The sequence below is a fragment of the Neltuma alba genome, unplaced genomic scaffold (genome assembly GCF_004799145.2).
Source record: "Neltuma alba isolate B1F8T4 unplaced genomic scaffold, ASM479914v2 tig00008415_pilon, whole genome shotgun sequence".
NCBI classification, from domain to species: Eukaryota; Viridiplantae; Streptophyta; class Magnoliopsida; order Fabales; family Fabaceae; genus Neltuma; species Neltuma alba.
In genome coordinates, this window is record NW_021635008.1 from 1 (window position 1) to 25,902 (window position 25,902).

At 35.8% G+C, this 25,902-nt stretch overlaps 5 protein-coding genes and 1 long non-coding RNA gene across 11 annotated transcripts; 3 read left to right on the top strand and 3 right to left on the bottom strand.

The window, feature by feature from the left end:
• Positions 1-142: 142 nt before the first annotated feature.
• LOC114754033 (uncharacterized) lies at positions 143-3,768 on the bottom strand. 2 transcript variants are annotated; one of them, XM_028942763.1, is made up of 4 exons: positions 3,533-3,768; positions 2,238-2,417; positions 1,861-2,134; positions 143-182 (listed from the first exon to the last, which is right to left on the bottom strand). In XM_028942763.1, the coding sequence occupies exons 1-4, from the start codon at positions 3,689-3,691 to the stop codon at positions 157-159; spliced, it is 639 nt and encodes a 212-aa protein (XP_028798596.1). In that variant the 5' UTR covers positions 3,692-3,768; the 3' UTR covers positions 143-156. The 2 variants fall into 2 exon arrangements, with proteins under 2 accessions (XP_028798596.1, XP_028798595.1); XM_028942762.1 differs by lacking the exon at positions 143-182 and having other exon boundaries at positions 1,493-2,134.
• Positions 3,769-7,199: 3,431 nt separating this feature from the next.
• Positions 7,200-12,384, bottom strand: LOC114754032 (methyltransferase N6AMT1). 4 transcript variants are annotated; one of them, XM_028942757.1, is made up of 4 exons: positions 12,224-12,384; positions 9,014-9,129; positions 8,135-8,931; positions 7,200-7,454 (listed from the first exon to the last, which is right to left on the bottom strand). In XM_028942757.1, exons 2-3 carry the CDS (start codon positions 9,083-9,085, stop codon positions 8,146-8,148), a joined length of 858 nt encoding a protein of 285 aa, XP_028798590.1. In that variant the 5' UTR covers positions 9,086-9,129; positions 12,224-12,384; the 3' UTR covers positions 7,200-7,454; positions 8,135-8,145. The 4 variants fall into 4 exon arrangements, with proteins under 4 accessions (XP_028798590.1, XP_028798593.1, XP_028798592.1 ...); XM_028942760.1 differs by lacking the exon at positions 12,224-12,384 and adding an exon at positions 9,429-10,049; XM_028942759.1 differs by lacking the exon at positions 7,200-7,454 and adding an exon at positions 7,681-7,697.
• Positions 10,044-13,060, bottom strand: LOC114754036 (pentatricopeptide repeat-containing protein At2g22410, mitochondrial-like). Its single transcript, XM_028942765.1, has 2 exons — positions 13,055-13,060; positions 10,044-11,943 (listed from the first exon to the last, which is right to left on the bottom strand). Exon 2 carries the CDS (start codon positions 11,862-11,864, stop codon positions 10,044-10,046), a length of 1,821 nt encoding a protein of 606 aa, XP_028798598.1. The 5' UTR covers positions 11,865-11,943; positions 13,055-13,060.
• A 4,828-nt stretch (positions 13,061-17,888) lies between these two features.
• LOC114754030 (ABSCISIC ACID-INSENSITIVE 5-like protein 4) lies at positions 17,889-21,333 on the top strand (the record flags this gene model as incomplete). 2 transcript variants are annotated; one of them, XM_028942755.1, is given in 4 exon segments in its annotated part: positions 17,889-18,000; positions 19,065-20,326; positions 21,155-21,226; positions 21,311-21,333. In XM_028942755.1, coding segments are annotated over 3 exon segments (1,178 nt in total), but the record flags the coding sequence as incomplete, so codon positions are not given.
• Positions 21,334-24,029: 2,696 nt separating this feature from the next.
• Positions 24,030-25,277, top strand: LOC114754034 (methylcrotonoyl-CoA carboxylase beta chain, mitochondrial-like). The gene is made up of 3 exons (XM_028942764.1): positions 24,030-24,423; positions 24,507-24,626; positions 24,844-25,277. The coding sequence occupies exons 1-3, from the start codon at positions 24,265-24,267 to the stop codon at positions 24,877-24,879; spliced, it is 315 nt and encodes a 104-aa protein (XP_028798597.1). The 5' UTR covers positions 24,030-24,264; the 3' UTR covers positions 24,880-25,277.
• A 46-nt stretch (positions 25,278-25,323) lies between these two features.
• LOC114754035 (uncharacterized) lies at positions 25,324-25,739 on the top strand. The gene is made up of 2 exons (XR_003741097.1): positions 25,324-25,523; positions 25,645-25,739. It is a non-coding gene; the product is annotated as an uncharacterized LOC114754035 (long non-coding RNA).
• Positions 25,740-25,902: the final 163 nt, after the last annotated feature.

A 25,902-nucleotide genomic window follows, 5' to 3' on the forward strand; every position in this document is an offset into this window, starting at 1 on the left:
CATAGGCATACAGCTTGGGCTTGCTCCTTGGTCATTATTCTTGAAGTTTTTTCAGTAGCCTCTGCCAAAAGTTGAAAGTAAATTTGTGATGGCTAGAGGTGTGATAAAACAGATATATGCACCCTCAGCTGCCTTTTTTTTTTGGGGGGGGGGGTGTCAATCATATACAATGCTCCAATCGGCTGGCATGGGGTAGAAAAGTCGGCAAAAATGGAATAAACAGGCAATAGAATTACATGATTTTCTTTCCTCCATACCCTCTCACTTAACATTTAAAACGGAGATTATTTAAAGCATATTCAAAATCCTTTATATCCATTATTTCGAAATTGGTATAAAGCATAATGAGAAAGATATCGTTCCTTTTCCTTAACAACCACTCACATGATGACAAAAGCCCCTACTTAATGCATATCCAGAATCTCGACATCACCATTTTAGTTATGTCTTCATAGCAACTGATACACTGCACAGCATAACTAACCACCACTTGTTCTGTCCAAGCGTGATCTTAAAAGTCCTGCTTTAGTTTAGTTAATGATGTACTTCTATTAAAAAGGCATATACAACTGGAAAATCTAGGGTAACAAAAACAATCCATCAGAGACCGTAATCAAATCACGCTGGGACACTCTGAAACCAGTGTAGTTCATGAAGAGTGGCTTGGCATAATTAACAGATAAGACTTCGCTTAAACAGGAATTTTAGTTGTGTAAAATCGCGCACCCCATAATAAACATTAAATTTTAGACACTTCATACTGTTTCGCAGCATCCACATAACAGATGGGCTGAACCACAGTCACAAATATCCAACTTCAAACTATAAAAAGTAAACTGTGTCAATAAAGACTAAGCATCAATGCATGTAACATGAAAACCGAAGGAATATGTTATGATAAAATCATTCTACTGATCACTCTCACAACAAAATCCGTCTTGTTACCCCCAGCAATTTGGCATATATGTCAGTTTTGCCATCAGTCCACAGATATCCTCATATTTTATATGATGAAAGACCACCCTCGCAATAATAACATTCAAAATTATATCCTAAAGATTATGATTCCTAAAAAACACTGAAATCCTAGAATCCGTTTCACTACATGTAAGCATAGGCTTAAAATTAAGATCTAAATATCAAGGTTGACAAAGTAATATAAAATAAAATTAATGCCATGGTTGTTAAAGCCAGCAATATAAATTAACACAACAGTAATGAGAGAGGTCGGTTAACTTTCAATTCATAGTCATTTCCCACTGGAAAGAACACTTTCTTCTCTAACTTAAATGCGGGAAATAAGAACACTAGGCTATTATTTGGAGAAAAATGCTTTGTTGTTAGAGTTGAAAACCACTTATATCAACAGAAGCCTTTGCTTTTGTTAATCTGTCCGAGGTAAACATGAATAACAGCAGTTAAACATTGCACAACAATATAACCTAAAATGTTCAAATGGTTCACACTTGATATGGAGCTTCCTCTAGGCCAGAGTTCAGGCCAAAGACTAGTACAGCCTCATGGAACTGAGGAACCCTCCTCATTTTAAGCCTCCCTATGTTTGGGAAGGAAACTTAGTTCAGTGCCATGTGATCTGGCTGCAACCAGACATATGCCCTACAAGTTTGCCACTAATTCATCCAGGAGTTCAAATCTAATTGACATTTTGGTAACACCAAGAATATGTGCATGTGCTCTCTGAAATTATATGGACGTCTTTCAGAGAAGAAAAAGTACCGTGTGCTTGAATGTGGCTATGACAAGCAGAATATGGCCAAGGAAAAGCAGGATGACAGAAAAATAATGCCTAAACAACTGAGTAACTAGCACGCATGATGCAGGTATTACTTGAAAGTTTACCTGCATAACAGCCAACTGATTCTCGATGGCATGGCTTCTGTATGATTCTTGGTGACCACCTGGAGAATTTTGAAATCCCTCCAACCTGAGTCCCCTCATCACAACGCATGCCACTGTCATAAACATCAGATCCTCTCATAACACATTCTCTTGCTACTGGTGCATGTCTAGATGGGCTTCCTGCAAGAACATGAGAATCAGCTGTGCTCTCTAGCATAGGTTCATTTCTTTCAACACAGATCTTCTTCCAGCAACAATCGTGTAGAACTGGAAACTGAAAACAACAAAAAATGATGAGGCATGATTGTGCAGGGAAAACCATAAAATTATAAGACGTACTCACACGACACAGATGCTATTTGAAATTGATCTCTGACCTGCTTGGTCATATTCTGTGAGTTTTGCAAGGTTTTTGACTTTAAAGCTTCCTTTGAGTTATTACGTAAGCTCCAACCAAATAATTGTATAGACTGTTGCAATTCATTCACAAATGAAGCTTCTAACGAATTAAGATATAAACGGTGTTGATGATCTGTCCATTTTGTTGACTGGTCGATCTGCAAAGTTGCCAGATTGAACAACTCAGAATTTCCTCAGCCATTATGAAGAAAGAGAATAGAAAAGCATTAAAACTTCTGAAGGAATCAATATTTCTTCCACTATGCTTTCAAAAAGTTCTCTGATTATATCTTTTTTCAGCAGTTCGTATGATGTTAACACCAAGATGGGAATAAATGTAAATTTACATGATTTAAGATTGCTAGCATACACCAAAATCACATCAACTTCAACAAACACGAAACCCTGTTTAAGCAATAGATGTGAAACCACAAGTACATGCAGAGAAAATACCAGAAAAGGATTGTCAAGTAACTTCTAAGCAAATTTTCCAATTTTCAATTAGATATTCAGGTAACCATACACCGTATTTCAGAAAATAATGTCATCAAAGAAGCTCTCGTTTGATGCAGACCACAAAGATGACTAATTCTCCAGCTCGCATAATAATAACAAAATCATCAAGGATAGAAGATGAAAGAAAGTAAGGGCATACAGAATCTTCTCTAAGCAAATAAGTTGCTCAATGAAAAACAAAAGCACATTTAGTGAGTCGAACACAGAGATTAAAAACGTGAAGAAGTTCATCAGAGAACTTCAATGGTCAAACATTAACGAGGTGAACGAAGCCATTTTGTTCCCGAAGGCTGTAGAAACAAAACATAGTTACAGCCATATATTACTAATATTCATTAGTCAAGATGATTTCAGTTTCTTCGCGACCCTCACCTTATTAAATTAATCCTTTACAAGTGTTTATAAACTTTAAATGTTCTCGACCCATTTATTGTTCAATTTAGCGAAGATTGTTCGGAAACTAGCTTATTAAATGTTACGACTAAATTAAAACAAGTAACTGAATGTCATGCAAAGCACAGATGCCTGATTAAATACATGAAACATAATTTATTCACTAAAATAACCTAAAGTTCGAATTCCCAATAGCTGTTCATACTTCATAGACATATTTTCAGCCGGCTAACCCAACAAACTCCAGGATGAACCTTCTATTTTTCAATTTTTCTTGAAAAACACAACCAGATATTTTTACAGAAAACAAAAAAGTGGAGTAGAAGGATTTTAAAACGAAAATATATGGTAAAACTTGTATTACAGGAAAAGGTGCCGCGCACTGCTGCGAGGAAGCTTTGGAAGCATCAGCCGTTATGGCGGATAAATCCGAGTTCATCTGAGTCAACTCATTTCCGCAGCTGTCGAACGGCTCTAGATCGGGCGGCGGCGAGTGAGCATTCTGAAGGATACCCTCCTCCATGTGAATTGATCCAGCAAAAAGCGAAGATTACGCGAGAATTCAGAGAGAAAATGGTGCTTTGAATTGTAGGGACGAAACCCTCCGGGGTGTTCTGAGCAGGGTCGCGAAGAAAGGGAGGGAAGGGGGGAAGGGACCGAGGGGGCCTCCTGGGACCAAAAAGGTTCCACATGGCGTCGCTTTTACACGTGTCAGTAGATCATCTGGTGCCACGTCATCAGGGTGATAATATCTTGGGCTAAGGTCAGCCAGATATTTTTGAGATTTATGGGGGTGGGTGCCCGCTTTCCGGACGACGATATTTTGGGGAGTCAGAGTGGAAGCGGTAACGTATCATTATGTCCGGAAACAGAGAGTGAAGACAATGAGCGGTTTTTGGCGCGTGTAACTCATTGGCTGCTTCCCTCCTTTTCTCGTACTTGCGCGCCGCCTCTTCAAGCACCCGTGCCCCGCACTTGCCGCCCCATCGCCAACGCGTGAACTCAAACAAACCTCTCCAATAGTCTCCAATCTCAATTCCCTTCCAAATCAGTGATAATTCTTTATATTTTTTCATTAAAGTATACATGATGTAATTTTATTTTTAATTTGATCATAAATATAAAATTTTAATTTATTTTATTTTTAATATTTATTTATTTTTTTAAAATAATCTTTATACTAGTTGCATATGTTAAGGAGTTATTGTCAATTTGTAATTCTAACACACATAATTAATAAGAACATTTTAAGAAAAATAACATCTATTTGTTATAAATAACTAACTTTTTTAATATCTAAAATTAGTCAACCAGGTTTTATATTAAAGACTAGAGTAATATATATAAGACCTATTTAATTAATTTGATTAGATTAAAAAAATAGATAAGTTAATTAATTATAAAAATATGATATGGTTTTTTGGGCCAAAATAAATAAATATCTTTGAAGGAGTTGTTGTTCATGGTGTATAGCATTCATTCGTTCTATTCTTAATGTAATAACTATTTAATTAATTTAAAAAGATTAAAAAGATTAAAAACTATTTAATTTTAATTAACAAAATTTATATCGTCTTTTTAAAATACCCAGTAAAAAAGGGCTAGACAAATAATTATTTGCCCGCGCGTCGACAAGATGGCTTTGTTCGCAACCCTGAATTATTAATGACACAGAAGCTTGCGACCCAAGGAAAAATAAAAGGAGATTAAATCTGCTTTTATTCTATTGGAATTGGAAGTTTGTAGTGAAATAATAATCCTATCTCTTGTCCTAATTATAAGACTTTAGCTATAGATTATAACGAGATTTTATAATTAGAACTAGAGGTAGTGCGATGAAATGGGGATGTGAGGGCTAAGAAACAGCTATAGACATATATGGGAGTTTTTTTTTTTTAAAACTAAAATGTTTGTATTCTCCTATAGGATATATTATCTCTGGTCCTAAATATAAGACTAATTGACTCTTCTGAAGAGATTAAGAAAATAAGTTAAGTTAGTTATTTATAATAAATAGGTGTTATTTTTTTTAAAATATCCTTACTAATCAGGTGTATTAACGAGAAATATTATTATTAAAAGGATTCTCTTGAAAAAAAAATAAATATAAGAGATAAAGTGAATTAAAATCTTATATTTATGATTAAAATAAAAATCAAATGAGATCTTATATTAAAGATCGGAACTAGGACACAGGAGTTGGGCAAACAGAAGGACACATGAGAATTTTCATTTGAGGTATTGCGGCCCGCTAAACATGAGTACGTCTTTTTTATTAAAACAAATTGGAATTTCGACTGGCCATATTGGGAATTAGGGCTGATGTTGACTCCCCACTTGGCAGCGACCAAGAAAATCGGATTTAGAAAGTTGAGTGCCATTATAAAATCAGAAGGTAGATGATTGCTGCCGAACCAAGCAAACATCGGCGCGGGACCATTGCCTCAGCTTCATCTTCTTCACGTCCCCATGGCACACAGTCGCCTCCACCAAAAATCCAGCTGTTAGAAAAATCAACCAAGATTTGCTAAATCATTTTATAAAAAAACAAGAAAAGAAAAATCTTAAAAGCAACATGAAAATTACTAAATCTCTATTTCTACAAAAACATGTTGTTATTTACAATTTAAGTGTAATCAGAATCTATTAAAATAAAAAACAATCTTAAAGTTATGATTTAGTAATTTTCAGGTCTAAGAAAAAAGGAAAACAATCTTTTGACCCAATAATTTGATTCTAACCCTGTTCCTTCACTTTAACTAGGTAAAACTCAGTTTTTATAATTTTGATTCAGTTAAAACTTGATACTTGAATTTTAATTTACTACGACTAAATCCTCATAGTTTACAGCAGGAGGTATAAGTCCTTGGATGACAATTACGTTTTTTCTCTTAAGAAGGACGGCATCATGATTGTATTATCAATATGCTGTAAGAGTAAAGTAGAATTGCTTTCACAGCAGACTTATTTTAATTCTTCATTTTTATATTATTTTATATAATTTTTTAATATTATATAAATTAGTTAACATATATAAAAAAAAAAATCTTGGACATATTCCATCAACTCGAAGATTCAACTATTCACTTCAATCCAGATCCTTAACAGGTTCATTCCTCCTCCTATCGCCGTATTGATTGTTCAATTAAAAAATTGAAGGGGCAAATGCATTCAATCAACATTTACTGGGTCCCGCATTAAAATTACAATAAATCGATCGATATATTTAATCAGTGGAAGTCATCACGCGTCAAAATCTCGATGCTACTTGAAGGCTTGGCATAATATACTTTTGGATGTTTGCATAGAATTAAAATCATAGTTTTAAAAATACTTTTACGGTGCACGAAATAAATATATCAGAAAATTTATCTCATTTTATAAAAAAATACTTTGAAGAAACACCTTACGTTTCCAAACACCAATTACTAGCAAGAACCATCTACACTGCATTTCTTGTCTTATTTTAAACATGCTCATTGCTCAAGGCTTTTATTTTAAGGCCAATTGTTGAAATCTTGTACTGGCGAGTTCTGTTTAGAAATTATTATTAAGGTTCTTGTGTTGACAGGACAAAACATTTTTTCTACAAATTATTATTAATGTTCTTGTGTTGACAGGATAAAACATTTTTTTACGGCTATACAAAAATTGTTGAACATTTGTTCCCTCTGATGATTGCAAGCACAGTTAATCTGAATGACTGTGAACAATGATACAATTTCTGATTTTTAATATAAAAACTTGTTTGACTTTTATTTGATCATAAATATAAAATCCCAATCCATTTTGTTTTTTATATTTATCTATTTACTAAGAGTCTTTATAATAATGGTAATTCTAACAAATACACTTGATTAACAAAAATGTTTTAAAATAAATAACACATTTATTATAGATAATTAACTTAACTAATTTTCTTAATCTACTTAAATTAATCAACTAGTTCTCATACTAAAAACCCGAAATAGTATAACATGTCGTTACATGTTTGGGCTTGTCTTAAAACTCAACATGTTCAGGATTATCGATTCTCAGTAAAATGCGCGACACTTTTTTCCATTGTTTTAGAAGCCTAATTATGCGATCAATTACGTACACGTTGAAATTTTGTCCATAATAAAGTCGAAACCTGAGTAAGCCATTTCCAACCAGCAGTATTCGGGATTTCCCTGGATAAATTTAATCATGTGCTCCAAATCGATTCCAACTGAATCATATCATTCTTTGTAATTGCAAGCACAAAACCAGAAGCTCGTCAGATCACTTCTTTGAAACACACTAACCTGCAATATGCTCGAAAAAAATCAAAATTAGCTACCAAACTGCAAGCAACCAAACATTTAAGTTCTATTTTACTTTTCTGTTCTCCTTTCAAAATTAAATCAAACATACAAGGACTTCATTTCCTGTATATTAATATACATATAGTCCCAATGCATTTTGGTAGGATTTCATCCAACTCGTGTTTGCTACTTATTGGGGCAGGATGCAGCATTAACTCCAGCGAAGAAGTAAACTTTATGCCTCTGCAAACAAGAAGCCCCATTGTCTAGCATGCACTTAGAATAAAGTAAATAGTAATTATAAAGCAAAAGTAAATTGTTGAAAAGAAATGAGGAGCCAAGATATTAAGCTGCTGGAAAAAAGATGATAAATGAATAAATAATAAGGCAGATAAATATTCCAAATAAAATTTATCAAAAAATTCTTTACAGCATTCTGGAGTCCGGGCAAGACAGTCCATTCACGTTGGTCAAGACATGAAATTAAGCAAATCACATTGTTAAAGCCTTGGATCATATTTGACCAGAAGTTCTGACGCACAGAGCTTAAGCAAAACGTGCTCCCATTTCATCATTTAAAATGTGCCACATGAGCTTCCAATGGGAAACCCAAAAATGACAAAGCAACAGGGGAACTTAATAGAATGGAAGTTATTGCATGCCTATTAATAATCTCTTACCGTCTGAGTCATCATTTATTATCACTATCACTGCTTCTCCAGAATGAAAAGGAAGGAAGTTGCGTCAGCACATAATCCATGAGCCTACCAGGAACAGATTTGTCTGCTGAAACCTTCTCATTATCACCTTCTTCTGCATCAAGATCCCGCCAGAACTTGATGATATGGAGACTTTCTTCCTCCGTTGACCTTTGAATGACAATCCTTGATGCATATCCCTTCTCCCTCATATAAAGGCATATCTCAGAGGGGTTGTTTGCTGTGAGGGTGACCATGTACAACCATCCCTTTTCTGACAAAAGATGATCTGCAACTGGCAATATCCTATCAATAACACTCCGGCCATTCTCTCCACCAGCCCAAGAAGCAGCAATACCCCCAATACCTACTTCGTCTTCAGGGGTAGGCACATATGGAGGGTTCACAACAATGACATCGACCAATCCTGCTAGACGCTTCTCCAGTCCTGATGCTATATCTGTGATTATCAACTCAGCATCAACCCCATGTGCATCCATTGTCTCCCGGGTCACTCTTACTGCTTGTGGGTTGATGTCTGTTGCAATATAATTAACAGCAAGACCTTCCTGCCCAAGCATAAGAGCCAGGGAAGTAATAACATATCCACTACCACAGCCTATCTCCATACACAATTCAGGGCAGTGCTTCAACAGGTTATTGCGGTCAGCTAGAAGAGCATCAACCAATGCAAAAGAATCATCACACGGTTCATAAACATCCTCATGTGAACTCATGAGACGAATTTGGGCAGTTCTAGAGGGCATCTTTTTTGAAGCCTTGCGTTACAAAATACTTGTTAGTCAAAATGGCTCAAAACTGAAGAAGAGTGGCAGTTAAAAAAGATTTTAGGTACTTTACCATTTCCTTGTTTATTTTTGTAGTGATTTGTAAGGACTTTGTTGACTCCAGTTCTGGATTGCACTGGTCCATGTCAAGAAGCAAAATTATGCAGTAGGATTTCTCCTTACTCAGTTCTGAGCCCAAGATTAAGAAAAATTAAAATGTTAAGATTATACACTGGTAATAACCAACTGTGGTGAAAAACTTAACTAAAAACAATAGTTACAAATATTACAGGAAAGAGGGAGTGAATAAATTATCATAAAATTGTCTTAAACTACAACCTAAATAAGATAAAAACAGAAACAAGTCAATATGTTCAATCATAATGAGGTTTTTACTAAACATTGTTCATCGGCCACTCTTCACTAATTGTCACTCGTCTCACTCCCCTTTCTAAAACAAACCGAACATAAGATGGGACCAGTCTTACTTCTTTATCACAATATAGGTTGACTCTCACATTCTTATTGTTTCTGGTATAATGATGGAGAGTTGTGAGACCAAGGTAGTATGGCATGTGTAAGCTCCAATCAAGCAGCATATATTGCTCAATGGAGTACTCAACCGAGAGAAATTTTCCCAAATTTTAGGGGAAGGTTCTTCACCCTACTTGGATGCCTATCACTTGGTACAAAAATGGTAGTCCATGTCTCAAAAAAGCACGACTTGTATAAGGTTCCCGCCAAGCAACAGCAAAAGGCCTGGTGAATGTCACAAAGTCTAGCTGCCTAGATATCAACTTTCCAAGGGTGGCCAATGCCAGTTAATGAACACGCCAAAAATAGTATGTGATGTCCCAAGTCCCACATCAAGTTATATGTGCTACTGAATGAGGCAATTCAGTTATGTAGTTCTCTAGCCTCAACGACTAGCTTCTGAGAGAAACCAGCTTCAATGGACATAGGACTGGTGGGATGGGGCTCTATGTCAGTTATACACATACGTTTTCTAGCATATGAAGCTCTGGGTAGATTAAGACGGGTCCATACTCAGGTAAAAAGTAAATAGATATATGATGTCAAACATAACAGACAATCTGGTAAGTTTAAGAAGAAAATTTATACTCAAAGTCAGGAAAACCATGAGTAAAACCAAGAAGCTCCATATGCCCTGTTAATGAAACCAAGCATTCACAAATCTGTTTGAACAGAGGATGTGATGCATCACTCACGACAAACTCATGTACAATGCCATTGACCTCAATTGAGCTCCAACCAGGAGTTTTATCTAATCCTCTCTCTCGCATTAATTTCCTTGCATGTTTCGCCTCCTTCCACATTCTTGCTTCTCCATACATGCTAGCAAGCAAAATATAGGTCCCACTATCCTGAGGATCTAACTCAAAAAGCTTATAAGCTGCCCTCTCCCCAATTGAAACATTGCCATGAACACGACAAGCAAAAAATAAAGCACCCCAAACTGCAGCATCTGCAGTCATGGGCATATTTTTAATAAGCTCCTCTGCTTCTTCCAAATGACCAGCTCTTCCTAGAAGGTCCACCATGCATGAGTAATGTTTAAGCTTAGGGGATATGCTGAATTTGGAGCTCATTTGGTTAAAAAATTTACGACCTTCTTCAACCAAACCACCATGACAACAAGCAGATAAGATGCCAAGAAAGGTGATCTCATCAGGCATCAACCCGCAATGAATCATTTCTGAGAAATAGGACACAGCATCATAGGCATTTCCATGAAGTGCTAAACCACAAATAATGGCAGTCCAAGTCAAACAATTTTTCTGTGGCATCTCATTGAAAACCTGCAGAGCCCTTTCAATATTTCCACTCTTGGCATACATGTCAACTAATGCGGTTCCCAGGGCAACGCCTAAAGAAATACTGTGTCTTTCAATATAATGGTGAAGCCATACTCCAATATCAAGTGCTCCAAGTTGCGAGCATGCTGACAAGCAGTTAACTATGGTTACTTCATCAGGTTTTATATTAATGAGTTGCATTTCATGGAATAGAGTCAATGCTTCTTTACTGAGCTTGGCCTCAACACAACCACTAATTATTGCATTCCATGGGACAACATTCTTCTCTGGAATTTCATGCAGAAGTCCCCGAGCAATATCCAGAAAACCAAATCTGGCATATCCTAAAACCATTGTGGTCCATGAAACGAGGGTCTTCTGTGCCATATTATCAAATAAAAGTTGTGCTGCCATGAGGTCCCCACACTTGACGTACATGTCCATAAGTGCATTAGTAAGTGGGATTGTCAGTTCAAGCCTATGTTCTTTGATGTGCTGATGAAATTTCCGGCCAAGATTCAAATCCTGCAGTTGAGAACAGCAAGAAACCATCCCAATCATTGTAATCTCATTTGGCTTCAGTTTCTCAGCCTCCATTTCCCAATAGAGATCCAATGCCACGTCTGCTAGCCCTCTTTTAACGCACCCACTAATCATGGAATTCCAGGTTACCAGGTCTCTCACACAACCTTTATCAAATACATCATATGCTGTCTCTAATTCTCCATGTGAGAATAGCATAGTGATCAGTGCATTGTGAACAAATATATCCAATTCAAAACCAAACTTTAATATGTGCCCAAGAATAGCAAGACCCAGAAAATTAAGAGAGGGACTAGAACAAGCCTTAAGCAACAAAGGGTAGGTATGATTATCAGGCCTCAACATACGATCTTGTAACATTCTTTTGTACAAAAGAAGAGCTCCTTCAGAGTTCCCACTCTCTAAATATCCCCTAATTGTCACATTCCAAGAAAAGACATTTGGGTGATGTGTATTGAGCAGAAGCTTTGTGCAATAACCAAGAGTTCGTGACTCAGAAAGGGCACAAAAAGCAATAAGGCGACTAGCCGCAAAGCTATCATAGATTAATCCAGTTAGTGTCATTTGTGCTTGGATTTGCTTTAACTGGATAAAAGATTTGCATCTTTCTAAGAGAGATAGGAGTCGGTTTGTTCTAACAAAACTGTGGTTTGTGTTCCAACTGATGGTTTTTGAATAAAGAGGCAAAGATTGAGTGTGTATATAAGAAAGAAAAGGGCCTGGGAATGAGAATTTGTTCAAAGCTGGACATCTGAGTTCGCCCAAATAGAGGATGAGCATTAGTTTCAAATATGCGTCTAGAAAGTAGAAGTACGTCTGCTACATTCTGTATTACAACTGGAGGGAGGTATTCAAAAAACACAGTGAAAAAACACAGCATTCAGCAAAAAAGATGAAGTGGATGACAAGATAGATGAACGGACCTCACTAATCGACAGCCTAGATGGGGGCATCGGACGAGGAGGTTTAGCCGGCGAGATGCTGATGAAACGATGGCGGAAAGAAACGAACCTCGCTAGGTCTTTCTCGCGGGTTTTATGAAATTGGTTTCAAACGAGGATGGCAGCAGGCGGCGGGTTTAAAACGTAGGAGGAAGAAAGGATGGATTTTTCATGAAGGCCCACGGAGAGAAGATATGGATGGAGGAGGTCCAGGAGGAGCCGGCCGAAACCAATCACCAGCCTTCAGAAAGTTAAAAAGAAAAAATCACTTGTTTATAGGTCTAAGGGTGTGTTTGGGTGACACCCCAAACCATAGTTTGGGAAATAATCTACCCAAACACCCCTTCCAAAAACCAAAACCATGGTTTTGGGTCAAAACCATGGTTTTGGAAAAAGCAAAATTTTTTTGCTTTTGGAGAAAAAAGGAAAAGTGTGAGGACTTATATGATATGTATCTTGTTATTTTTTTTATAAACATATTTTTTTATAAATATATTTAATCTTATATTTTATAAATATATATAAACATTAATTATTTATTAATTATATTATCTTATGTATTATTAATTATGTTGGTAAAAAACATATTATTAACAATTTTATTCCTTCAAATTAAAATATATCATAAAATCTATTTTTTCTGTAATTATCATATTAACTTATGTCTTTTTTTTAGTAATTTGTATATATAAAAGTGCTTCTGATAACAACTATCCAAACACTCTCACTTCTCAAAATCACTTTTTTACAAAATCTATTCTTCACAGAATCTATTTTCCCCAGAATCTATTCTCCAGAATCACTTTTCCAAACCACAGTTTGGTTTCATCCAAACACACCCTAAGAGGCCATAACACGAAGCACGTTAGTTACTCTGCCGTTTAGGCTCTGTTTGGTTGGAGGGTTTTTGAGGGAAGGGGAAGGAAGGAAAAGAGAGAGGATAAGTGTGTTTGGCTGGAAAAAATAAAAAGGAGGAGAGAGAAGAAATTTGTCTTTTAGTGCTCCCTTCCCCTTCCCATGCTCCCCTCCAAATTTAGGGTTTTTTAGAGAGGAGATAAATATTATGTCTAATATTGATCAAACTACTCATACTAACTTTTTAATATTCTAAGATTGTCCATCTTATTAAAAATCTTTTTCTCACTTCTTTCTCTTTTTAGCCACTAATAATATTTGATAATTATAATATTATAATTTATACATATCATGTATATTAATATATATATATCATAACCTGCGTGTGCGTGATATAATTATATAATATATACTCTTGGTCAAAAAAAAATTATATAATATATACATATCATGTGTATTAATACATATATTTATAAAATCAATGAGATAGAATATTAAATTTTTTTTCATGTTTTCTAATTTGTTTTAGTTTTATAATTTTTCTTTATCACATGTAAGTGAGGTAATTGGTTTTTTTTAAATTGATAAATTAAGAAATAATAATTTTGACATAAATATTGTAATAAAAAGATAAATCAGTTTAAATATAGATATAAGGGTATATTTGTCAATTTATAATTACCTTTCATCTCCTCCTCTTATGAACCAAACAAGAAATCTCCCATTCCCTCCTCTCCCCTCCAACCAAACAAGACCATGACCTCCTTTCTCCTCTCCTCCCCTTCTTTTAATTAACTTCCCCTCCCTTCCCTTCCGTTGAACCAAACAAAGCTTTAGAGTCCTGCTGTAAGCCAACCACTTCAAATGAACTAAATACGTCAATAAAAAATAACTAATACTATAACATTAAATAGGTCAAAAAAATTTGTAAATCTTTTACATATGTCTTGCTAAAGGTTAATCCGAAATTAATTATAATAATTTACTAGTTACGAACAAAGTTTAATTGTATAAGGAGGTAAAATTGAAAAATAAAAATGAAATGCTTTACGTTTCATTAAACTGACTTTATTTTAGATCAAGTCAAGTTGAGACTTGAGAGAAAATAACTTGGACCCAGAAGAGTGTATGATATAAAAATTAAAAACGTAGTTAATAATATATTATAAATATTACAGCTTATCCCAACCAAATTCTACCTAAAACACCAACTTAATTAAATCAATACGTACACTAATTGCAAGTGAAAAATAAACTAAAAATGATGAAATCATGAATCCTAATAAAAAGCTAACTACTAATAGTTGACAAAAAAGATAAAAAAAAAATTCATTATTGATCAGTTGATGCATAATTATTACGCAAGTGGCAGAGAGCAGCTGCAAAAGGGCATTAAACTCAAGATTATAGTGGGGAACGAAATGGATGAACAGTTATTAGAGCCATACAGTTTTGAAAGCTCAACACTGGACCTATATGTTCGGCAACTACATCATCGGGTCTTTGATCCAGAAATTAAAAACAGAGGCATTTCAATCATTTTTCAGTCTTAAACAAAAGTAGTAGTTTTTTAGTTATCCATGCTGCAAGCAAAATCAAGTTTTTGTCACAGAATTAACAGAGATTGAGCTTAGTAAAAGGAGTTAGTCTTTCACAATGTAACAAACCAATATTTGAATCTTCGTTAAGAAATTTGTTCAAATTTAATTCGTGATAATGCCTCAATAACAATATAGGAAGGTACCTATAGTTAGTCCAAAGAAAAAGTGTTTTTGCTACTGAAATCAGCTTCACATTTGAATATTAGTCATAGAAAATGACGTCGAAAAGACTCAACTTACAATTCAATAGAGCAAAAACAACTTTTACTTGTATTAGGAACAAATTCTACATTAACAAAAAGCAGCCAAAGGAGTAATTGCTTGGAAGGCTAACTTTTCACGCACAGTTTATAAAGCGTACTCCCTCGTCATCAAAATCTCTCCTTTTGGAAGCATCTGTGCGGAAACTGTGCGTGACTCTAGATCGTCTTCTTAGTAGTAGGCACTCTAATATATGACGCAATTTCATCATAGAAAATTAATGTATCGTGTGCAGTAAATAAGATCAGGTTTCAGAATAAGTGATGGAAGATTAATTCCACCGATCAACTTATGATGCTGCTCTCTAAAAGATCAAAGAGTGTTTCCCTGTTCAACCAGCATGAATAGCCAAAAGCAGAAGGAGGAGCATATTCCTGGGAGTGAGCATTGAGTGGGAACAGTACTGCTAGCTAGCTAGCTATGTTTCTTCAGAGTTCAGACCTTCTTTTTCATTTGTCCTGAGCATATTCTTGAGATTTGATTCGCCTTTTTGGCTTTTTCACGTGAATTCACATTCACCTTGCAATTGCATCATCTGATCTCCTACCTCTCAATAATTGAACCCCCCCCCCGCAACCTAACTACGCCCCCTTCTCTCATGAGTTATCTATTCTTATCAGAAACGGAGCATATATCCCTTTGTTATTTTAATTGAGATGGGAGAGATTGTCAGAGAAATATGATAACTTAATAACCCTATCAAGTCATTCATTATAACTACACACTTTGAATCATTGAAAGAGAATATAGAGACAACCCCATTTTTAACTAGAGCAACTGATCTTTATAAATGGTATATGGAGTTTGCAACTGATAGTTCTCTATGGCTTCACACTGATCTAATCATAAGAAAAAGAGAAGTCCGACTGCTGAAATTGTGTATAGTTTATGATGAATTCCCAGTGAATCACCTAGAAAAATTAGGCAACTCACTTGTCTCCTAACGATAATTTAATTTAACCCATTCTTTAAGTTAAATACATAATTTTCAAATAGTGGTTTGCTTAGAATTTACTATAATTATATGTGATTTCAACCTCATCTACTTTTGAGAAAAAAAATTGATAATAATTTTATGAGTTGTAAATGAGACTATATTAAAATCCCGAGCACATGATCAATAGTAAATTTCGGACAAACCATTCATAACATGCAGGTAGATGACTTGAAAATATCATTGAAGAACCATTAATAAATAATCTCGTTCACAAAGTGGGCTATATATCTAACGTGTTTATTTATTTATTTATTTTTTTTCTAAAGTATAGGTATCTTCTTATTAGAGATAATCCTATTCGAGGTACTGTCAGACACAAAACGTGGGTACCTCTCCCAGTAGGAATTCAAACTTTGATTTGTTACGTTGTGAGGGATTAGCTCCTTCCGCTAGACGCAATACTTGTTGGTTCTAACGTGTTTAAATTGACAAAATGTGAGTGTATCCTGAGGTGGATTTTGTTAACGCACAGCTTAGCAAATGGACTCACGCCTGCACTACTTCATCACTAGCAGAAAGTTCTGCAGCTTCACGTGCTCCCACTCCCCAGAATATCACGCTTATGACTTTCATGGCAAGCATATGGGACCCAATCAGATACTACACAAATAAGTGTCGATTGTTCAACCTTTTTTACGCGGGCTTTTTTTTTTTTTTTTTTTTTTTAAATTTTTATATAAAAATTAGATAATTAATTTAAAAATTTAAGAAAATTAGTTAGTCATTTGTAAAAGAATGTGTATTGATTTTTTTAAATTATCCTATCTAATACATGTACATTGGACTATCTCTTAATGAAAAATTCCTTGTAATATACTCCTCCGGTCCTAATTATAAGACCCAATTGACTTATTTGAGGAGATTAAGGAAGTAAGTTAAGTTGGTTATTTATAATAAATAAGTGTTGTTATTCCTAAAATATCCTTGCTAATTAAGTATATGGGCTAAAACTATTATTATTAGAAGGATTATCTTCAAAAAAAATACATAAATATAAAAGAGAAAATGGATTGGGTCTTATAATTAGGACCAAATAAAAAGTCAAATTGGGTCTTATAATAAAGACCGGAGGAGTATTACTACTGTATATTGTCAACTTTTCTCTGTTTCATATTTTTTGGTCAAACATTTTTTACTAACATGTTTTCAAACCCCGTAAAGTGTGTCGGGTCATGATTCTTCGCTTGAAGCTAGTGAGCCCACTCTCTCTTGCTGTTTCATTATCCTATTCTTTTTTCCAGAAAGAATATACATAATTCAAAATGATTATTTCACGTCAGCTAAACACCCACTTACATTTTCATAGCAGAGAAAATACTAAAGTCATGTAGGTTAGATATTCCCAAGCAAAGCAAATGTGGGAGTAAATAAAAAAAAAGGGAATTGCCGATATATTTAAGAAAAGCAAAATTAAGCATATATGCACATGTAAGGTTTATTGACAGGAGTGATTTGTGGGAAGGATATACATAAATTTATTGTGAACAAAAGTAGATAGGAAAAAAAAAAAAAGAACATAAAATAACTTACGATAATGCTATTCATTAATTGTTGAGACTTTCAAAGCGATAATATATATTATTATTATTAAGTGATCCGTGATTGGCCTTTGGCCCATAAAAAACCAAGGATAAGTCATTGGCTTCGCTTTCATCGATGAGAAATAGATTAAATAAAAGCATCACCAGCGAAAATTTTGTCGGAAAGTACGATCTAGCGGCGGAGATTGTTCCACTTTTCCTAATCTTATTGGAGAGACGTCGCATCAGCAACTCAACTCCTCTCTGATTGGCCCACGTTTCCAAATCTCTCTGGTTATCCACCCCCATTTTTCTAATATTTTAATCAATCCATAAAGTGCCACAAAAATACAAAATTCCCACCTTCGGTCCCCGAGCTTCCTGGTTAAATGGCCGCCTCGTGTCAGAGAGGCTCAAGACACTTGTCGCCTCCACCGTCTCCCTCCGTCAAAGATCGCTTCCACGCGACACTCCTCCTACTCACTTCAAGGAAGAACAGAAAGTAATTTTAAGGGAAAAATAAAGGTAATTCTTTTACCACCGGGGGGGAAAATCTTATTTTCTTATTCTCTCTCTTATTTTTACGCTATTTATTCTCATTTGTTAATTTTTTTTAATGATGTCTTTTCTGGGGATTAAATTGAACTGGATGCTTTCTTTTGTCAAATTTCTTCCTCACCAAGGGACTTCGGGGCCGTTGGAAAGGAGTTCATCCCTGCTTTGGCCTTGTTGGTGTGTTTGATTTTGGCCGTAGGTGGAGGAAACAAGGGAGTTCCCATAATTGGCTTTGTCGTTTGAGAAAAGGAAAAATGAAGCTGGGTTATTGATGTATTAGGAAAGGGAAATTTCAGATAAAGTAATCGCAAAATAGCATAATCCATGTTGGTTGTCTGGATAAAAGTCTAAAAATGGCTTGTTGCTTGGGAATAACGAGTTAACTCTGCATTTTGCAGCGTAGACTTAGTTCCAACTATAACACAACAATAAGTTTTTTCTCAGTCGACGATTTAAAAAACAAAAAAAACTTTTTAGCCATTTTTCGGTTGAAATCGAGCGATATAATAGTTGAGAATTACTTAATTTTGGAGTTGAAGTTGAAACCGAAAGAATTATAATGCAGATACTTTATCTGAGCTGCGATTATCGGATGGTCATTACCTGTATGATGGGGTTTTTTCCGCCTTATCATCGTACTTTGTTTGGATTCATAATATTGCAATTGTATGTACGGCCTTCCAAATGACTTTGGAAGGACAAGCTCCATTATTGAGTTAGGAGAAAATACTCTCTCAGTTCCATTTTTGGGCTTCGTTTTTTTCTTTAGGAACTCGTGGCTGGTTATAAATCGTAACTCCGCAAGATTGTACATGAAATTATTCTCTTGTTCTTCTCGCTTTAGTGAGTGTCCAGTTTCATTTAACCTCGGAATAATGGCTGGCAATCTATTTTGATCCGAGGTTTATTATGAGAGAGGATATCAGAAGGTCCCTGTCTTTTTTCCTGTCACAGAGTTCCCCTCTAAGAAGCTGTCTTTGTTCGATTCTTATGTAAGTTGTTCAATGAATAGATTCTAATGTATTTGTGAACAGTTAGATCTGAATCCAGGTGGAGCCAACAGACAGAAAGCACCAGCTGAAAACACCACATGATCTACTCACTACTGGTATTAGTTCAGCCGTACGATTGCCATGCAAGAAAAGAGTTTGCTTAAGTAAAGCCTCTTGCGTCGCGTCAACTTGAAGAAGTCTTCATTCAAAATTCAAACAAGATGAGATCAAACATGAACTTCAAGGGCTACGAGGATACCAACAACCCCAATTCCATCGGCAATAATGGAAGCAGGCCGCCTGCAAATCTCTTGAGGCAACCTTCAATATACTCCCTCACTTTTGACGAGTTTCAGAGCACTATAGGTGGCCTTGGAAAGGACTTCGGCTCAATGAACATGGATGAACTCTTGAAGAACATATGGACAGCCGAAGAGACTCAATCACTAGCTATGTCATCTTCAGCTAACGGAGGAGAAGGTAGTAAAAACAACATCACCATCGTCAACAACAACAATTATTATAGTAATCCTAATGGTAATTTGCAGAAACAAGGGTCACTTACTTTGCCAAGGACTCTTAGTCAAAAGACTGTTGATGAGGTTTGGAGGGACTTGATGAGAGACAGTAGTGGGGGTAACAGTACGAAAGTTAATAGTGGTGGGGTTGTTCCTTCCGCTTCTGCCATGCCTCAGAGGCAACCAACTTTAGGTGAAATAACATTAGAGGAATTCTTGGTAAGAGCAGGGGTTGTGAGAGAGGACAATAATAATGTGCCTCTTCAAACTGGAAGACATCAATGGTTCAATAACGACAACGCTGGCTTAATGCTGGGGTTTCAGCAGCCAAACGGGAACTTGGGAAATGCTAACCCGATGGTGAATAGCAATAATCCAGTTTCCAAACAACCTCCCACTGTGTCATTGCAGGTAGGTAGTGGTACTGGTACTCATACACAACACCAGCAGCCACCGCTTTTCCCCAAACCGGTGAATGTGGCTTTTGCGGCGGCGGCGGCGGCTCCGATGCATTTGGTGAATAATTCTCAGATTGACGGGAGGGGAGGGATGATGGGGGTTCATCAGGGAGGTGGTTTGACGGTGGCGGGGTCTCCGAGGAGTCAGATATCGCCTCCGGCGGAGGGTGTGACAAGGAGCAAGGGGGATCCGTCGTTGCAATCGCCAGTACCGTATGTGATTAACAGGCCCAGGAAGTGCAGTGCGCTAGAGAAAGTGGTGGAGAGGAGGCAGAGGAGGATGATTAAGAACAGAGAATCGGCTGCCAGGTCTCGGGCTCGCAAGCAGGTCAGTGTTCTGTATATTTTCCTGTAGAGGAAAGAAGATTAAATTTTGTTGCAGTTAAGATTAGTTTTTATGCAATAGTAGGAGATAGACTAGTCAACTTTTTAATTGTTGAGTATTTTTACTCTTTCGGGCCAATAATTATTGAGCATGATTACCTGCTTCATGGTGGTCAAAGACCTATGGTATCATAATTAGAAAGGAAAATGCTATTTAAAATATGAGAAGGGAAGTTTAAATTTAATTTATTACTTAGTAATCATTACACTGTCCTTATCATTAGATCATTACTACTTTGTCCTTTGTTCCTAGTTACATTAGCCCCGTACAACTAGTTTACAAAAATTTAAAAAAAAAAAATTAGTTATTTTAGTTAAGAGTAACAAATTTCTGCGTAATTAACTTCATCTTGTCAACAACTTGTTTATTTGGCTGGAAGGGAGGAGAACCTTTTTGTTTAATTGAATGGAGAGAAGGTAACCCTCCCCTCCTCCTCTTTACTAAAGCCCTTCTCCTCCTTAAAACCAAACACTGGTTAGTATAATCCCTTCTCTCTCTCTTTCTAATTTGGGAACACTTTCTCCCTGTTTCCGGAGTAAGTAATCTGGGAACACTTCCATTAATAAGGTATTCTTGTAAGAAAAATAATAATAAATACTGTAGACAATAAGAAAAGGGATCTTATAGAAAGTAACAACCTAAGTTGCTAAAAGGCTACTCTGATCATTCCCACAGGCTTTTTTTTTCTTTCCAGTTTTAAACTCTGACACTCTGCTTTCCCTCCTCCATAAATGCACAGTAATTCTATTTTTCTTCTCTTGGAAATGCCAGGCCTATACTTTAGAACTGGAAGCTGAAGTCGAGAAACTCAAGGATTTGAACCGAGAGCTAAAACGAAAGCAGGTAGAGAAAAGAGCCACATCCTCATCAGTAGTTACTTTGTGACACCCACTTTACCCGATTTTGACTATGTTTCTGTCAATGCAGGCTAAATTTATGGAAATGCAGAAGACTAATAGCCAGGTTTGAATTTTCATCCTCGTTTGACCCACCCACGTCAGTTCAATAAAAGACATTAAGCTAATGTATGTCCAAATAATTTTTTTTTCTTCCCTTTTTGCCTGATTTAACTTTGGCAGGCTTTGGTGACGCTGAACGGGGCAGGGGGAGGCAAAAGACAGTGCTTGAGAAGGACACTTACAGGACCATGGTAGAGACTCTGGGTTGGTCTTTTGTTTTCCAAGTGACTGTTAGCTAGAGGAAGCCACTGTGATAAGGATTGGAATACTAGATACCAGATTAGGTTGGTAGCTTTATGTATATTAATGGTTGTATCTTTAGATTATATTAAAACTCATGTATTTGCTTTGTGGTGTTTGATTTTCTAATGTGTTCACATAGGACTGTGTAGGACTAGACTGCTGAACTGCTTAATATCTAACCTTCTTTCTACTGAATCTCAGTTTTGTTCACGAGTATTTCTATCATCTGTTTGCCAAAAAGGCCAAGTTAATTAATCTATACTCATAAACATACATAGAAGCAAGTCTTCGAGATCAAAACATATTCCATTGACTCCCATAGGATGCTCAAAAACTTCTATCAAAGCTGATTTAGCGATGGCAGATGCAAAACCTGTTACAGTGGCAAGTCGCTCACCAGGACAACATTGTAAAATTAACAGTATCAATATATATTTTTTTTCTGCAGATGCGACTAATGAAATTTGCTTTTGCTCGCTTTAGAATATATGCAATAATCGTTGCTTCAATCTCTTCAGAACACATGAGCGATTGGTGATTAAGGGAACCTGTATATCATATAAAGACAGGCTGGTCGTAGTTGCAGGATATAGGGCTACGGAAGGTTAATATATAAACAAATTTTAAAAAGGAAACGACATTCACCAAAAGATCAGAAAGAATCAAACTACGGATTAATTGATACAAACGTACAAATGCCCATCACTTTGCATTTGTTCTCTTGTACTCTTATCTTGTCCTCTCTGATGGTCTTTTCTTGTGTGCCTGAATTCTATATCCACGTGATTGCTTGGTTAATCCTTTAAGCATTCAACCGGCTCGCAGTGCCTCTCCATTTATCATTGCAATTTCAGGCTTCCCTCTTGGTTAGATAAAATACTACATCTAGTTTTTAATATAAGAACTAGATAGTTAATTTAAAAAGATTAAAAAAATTAATTAAATTGATTAATTGTAACAAATATGTATTAACATCCTTAAATTATCCTATTTAATAATGTAGATTAGAATTATTGCCTGATAGGAGTTGTTATAAGGAGAAATTGTCAAAAAAGACTTTGGAATTACAAAAACGCAGATAGGGACCCTTGACAACTTCACTTTGGGTTTTGATAATATTTTTGACAACTTCATGACATATTATTATTGTCAAAACCCAAAGTGAAGTTGTCAAGGGTCCCTATCTGCGTTTTTGTAATTCCAAGGTCTTTTTTTACAATTTTTCCTTGTTACAATCAATAAGAATATTTTTAAAAAATTATAAATTTAAAATACAAATTAAATTAAGATTTTATATTTATAATTAGATTTAGTTCTTATATTAGGCATCAAAGCTACTCTTCCGGTCTTTAATATAAGACCAAATTGTTGAGTTGGTTTTGGTCCTAAATATAAGAATCATTTCTCATATTTATCAATTTTCTCTAAATTACCCCTATGGATACTCCTTCAACCATAATCAGTACAAGAGGGAGATAGAGTATTAAGAAAGATGATTATTGTATTTTAGGAAAAATGTGTTATTTTTTTAATAATTTTCGAAGTTTTCTAATCTAATCAAATTAGTTAAATGAGTCTTATATTAAGAATCGGAAGAGTATTACTTAGCATAGACGGAATAAACAAATCCTCGTATACCAGTCTGCAAACAGCCACCAATCTTTGGGTTTATTTATTTAAAAAGAAAATCCGCTCATCGTGCATCAATCCATCAATAAGCTAATTTTAAGTTTTTTTTCACAAATATGAGCCCGTTTTGAGATTCTAAAGCTTCACATTCCAGTGTGGTGCCTGGGTAAACGGGACGACTCCATTTCCTGAACTTCCACGCGGGGCGTTATTTCTTACAAAGTTTTTCATGAACAAAATAGTTTTATCTCTTGACAGGATTCAGTTTAATAAAAAGAGGTAATTTCTCATTCAGTGATGAATTAAAATTTAAATATTTATTAGGAGAGGTGTTCATATTTAATATCTAATATTAAATTAAATATAATTTTCTCTAATAAGAAGATAAAAAATAGTTCTATTTATTCTCAAAAGAGATTCTTCCAAATTTCAAGTTATAATCATTGCTAATTTCAATTTTAAATATAAAAAGTAAATAAATAATTTATAAACATTAAAAAAATTAGTTTAATTAATTAATTTAAAAAAGTGGGTTGGCCTTTTAACAATTTGCCCAATAAAGTATATGAAAACTCCCTTTATATATGTGCTTAATAAGAATAATTTAAAAATTACAAAATGAAAAAATAATATGAATTAAAATTTTATATTTGAAACCAAAATAAATTTCAACCACTTTTTACATTTAGGACCGAAAAATACTTATTTTTAAGAATATCATGAAACAGAAAATACATAGATGACATTATCTTTATTATTTTACTAGTTTTGTTTATCCTTTTTCAGCAGTGTCTATCTTCTCTTACGAGGATGGAACAGCTAATGAAATGCTTAAAAGTTAAAATTACGTATTGTTCTTTTCCATATGATCTTATCCGTGAATCTGTAATGACCCAGCACAGGCAGAAATCAGGATTCCGTTAGGAGCCCGCAATCGATTGGTGTAGTCTTGGGAACTGGTTGTTGTCAAACTTGACAGTTGAAAGATTGTAGAGATGCTACGCCTATTGGGCTGGGGGAGAAGAGCGACTTCAATCTCATCCAATTTTTATGGAAGTTCCCGGAGAGGAAGCCCCTGAGATTATTACCAGACGGGGCTTCTGCTTGGGCGTCCTTACTGATGGCGTCGACCGCAATTCCGAGGCCTTTGCTACAAACTCTAATTCCATGGCGGACTTGATTTCCGAACTCCAATCTCATGTAGCCAAGGTTGCTTCTCTATTCCATTTTCTATTTGCATCTGTTTCTCACAGTCTGTGTACGTTTTGGACTAAAGGTTTGGTTTGCTAAAGGTACTTTCGGGTGGTGGAGCCGAGGCAGTGAGGAGGAACAGGAGTAGGAATAAGCTTCTACCCAGGGAAAGAATTGATCGCCTAATTGATCCTGGCGCTTCATTCCTTGAGCTTTCACAGGTTTCCTTGCAAAAATAAATTATCACATCTCCTTTATTGTTTTCATTGGATTTGTGGAAAGCTCTAGTGAGTATGCGAGGTGGAAATTTTGGGGGAAGCAGAAAACATATTCATAAATTGCATGAATGATTAAAGGTTTGGCAATGGAATTTGGAAAGCTGATGTGAAGTCCGTTCTATATTTGAATCAGGCTCATAATGCATATATGTTTATTTAGGTGATGCATGGACCTGGGAATCTTATGAGTTTTTAAATGACAAAGCTTGCAGGGCATGAATTATATGGAGAACCTCTGCCTTCTGCCGGGATTATTACTGGAATAGGTCCAGTGCACGGGCAGCTTTGTATGTTTGTCGCAAATGATCCTACGGTTAAGGGAGGGACTTACTATCCCATTACTGTTAAGAAACATCTTAGGGCACAGGAGATTGCTGCTCAATGCAAGTTGCCCTGCATATATCTTGTTGATAGTGGAGGTGCTTTCCTTCCGAAGCAGGCTGATGTCTTCCCAGACAAAGAAAACTTTGGAAGAATATTCTATAACCAGGCTATCATGTCGGCTGAAGGCATTCCACAAATTGCACTGGTATTAGGTTCTTGCACTGCGGGGGGTGCCTACATACCTGCCATGGCTGATGAAAGTGTAATGGTCAAGGAAATGGAACCATTTTTTTGGCAGGGCCTCCTCTTGGAAGGTCAATTCCTGGCACTTTGATGGCCCTAAATCCCTTGTATTTATGCTTTTTTTTATGTGTGTCCTCTCTGCCTCTAGGACAAGCGTTTGCTGTAACTAGATGATTTTATAGGCTGCAACTGGGGAAGAGGTCTCCGCCGAGGATTTGGGGGGTGCAAGTGTTCACTGCAAGACATCAGGTGTTTCAGATTATTTTGCTCAAGGTATTTAGTATGTGCATTCTCTCCCTCCTACGCATTCACAACCAAATCTAAAGTGACAAATGAAATCTATTGAAATCTTATCACTGACCATGTACAATTTTATTCTTAAATCTTATTGTAGATGAACTGCATGCACTGGCTCTTGGGAGGAACATCATCAAGAACTTGCACATGGCTGGGAAAGACGTCTTGGGAAATGGATTGCAAAATGTAAAATATGAATATAAAGAGCCTCTATTTGATGCCAATGAACTTCGCTCTATTGCTCCAACTGATCTTAAGCAGCAATTTGATATTCGATCAGTTATTGCTCGGATTGTAGATGGAAGTGAATTTGATGAATTCAAAAAATTATATGGCACTGTAAGAGTATAGCCAC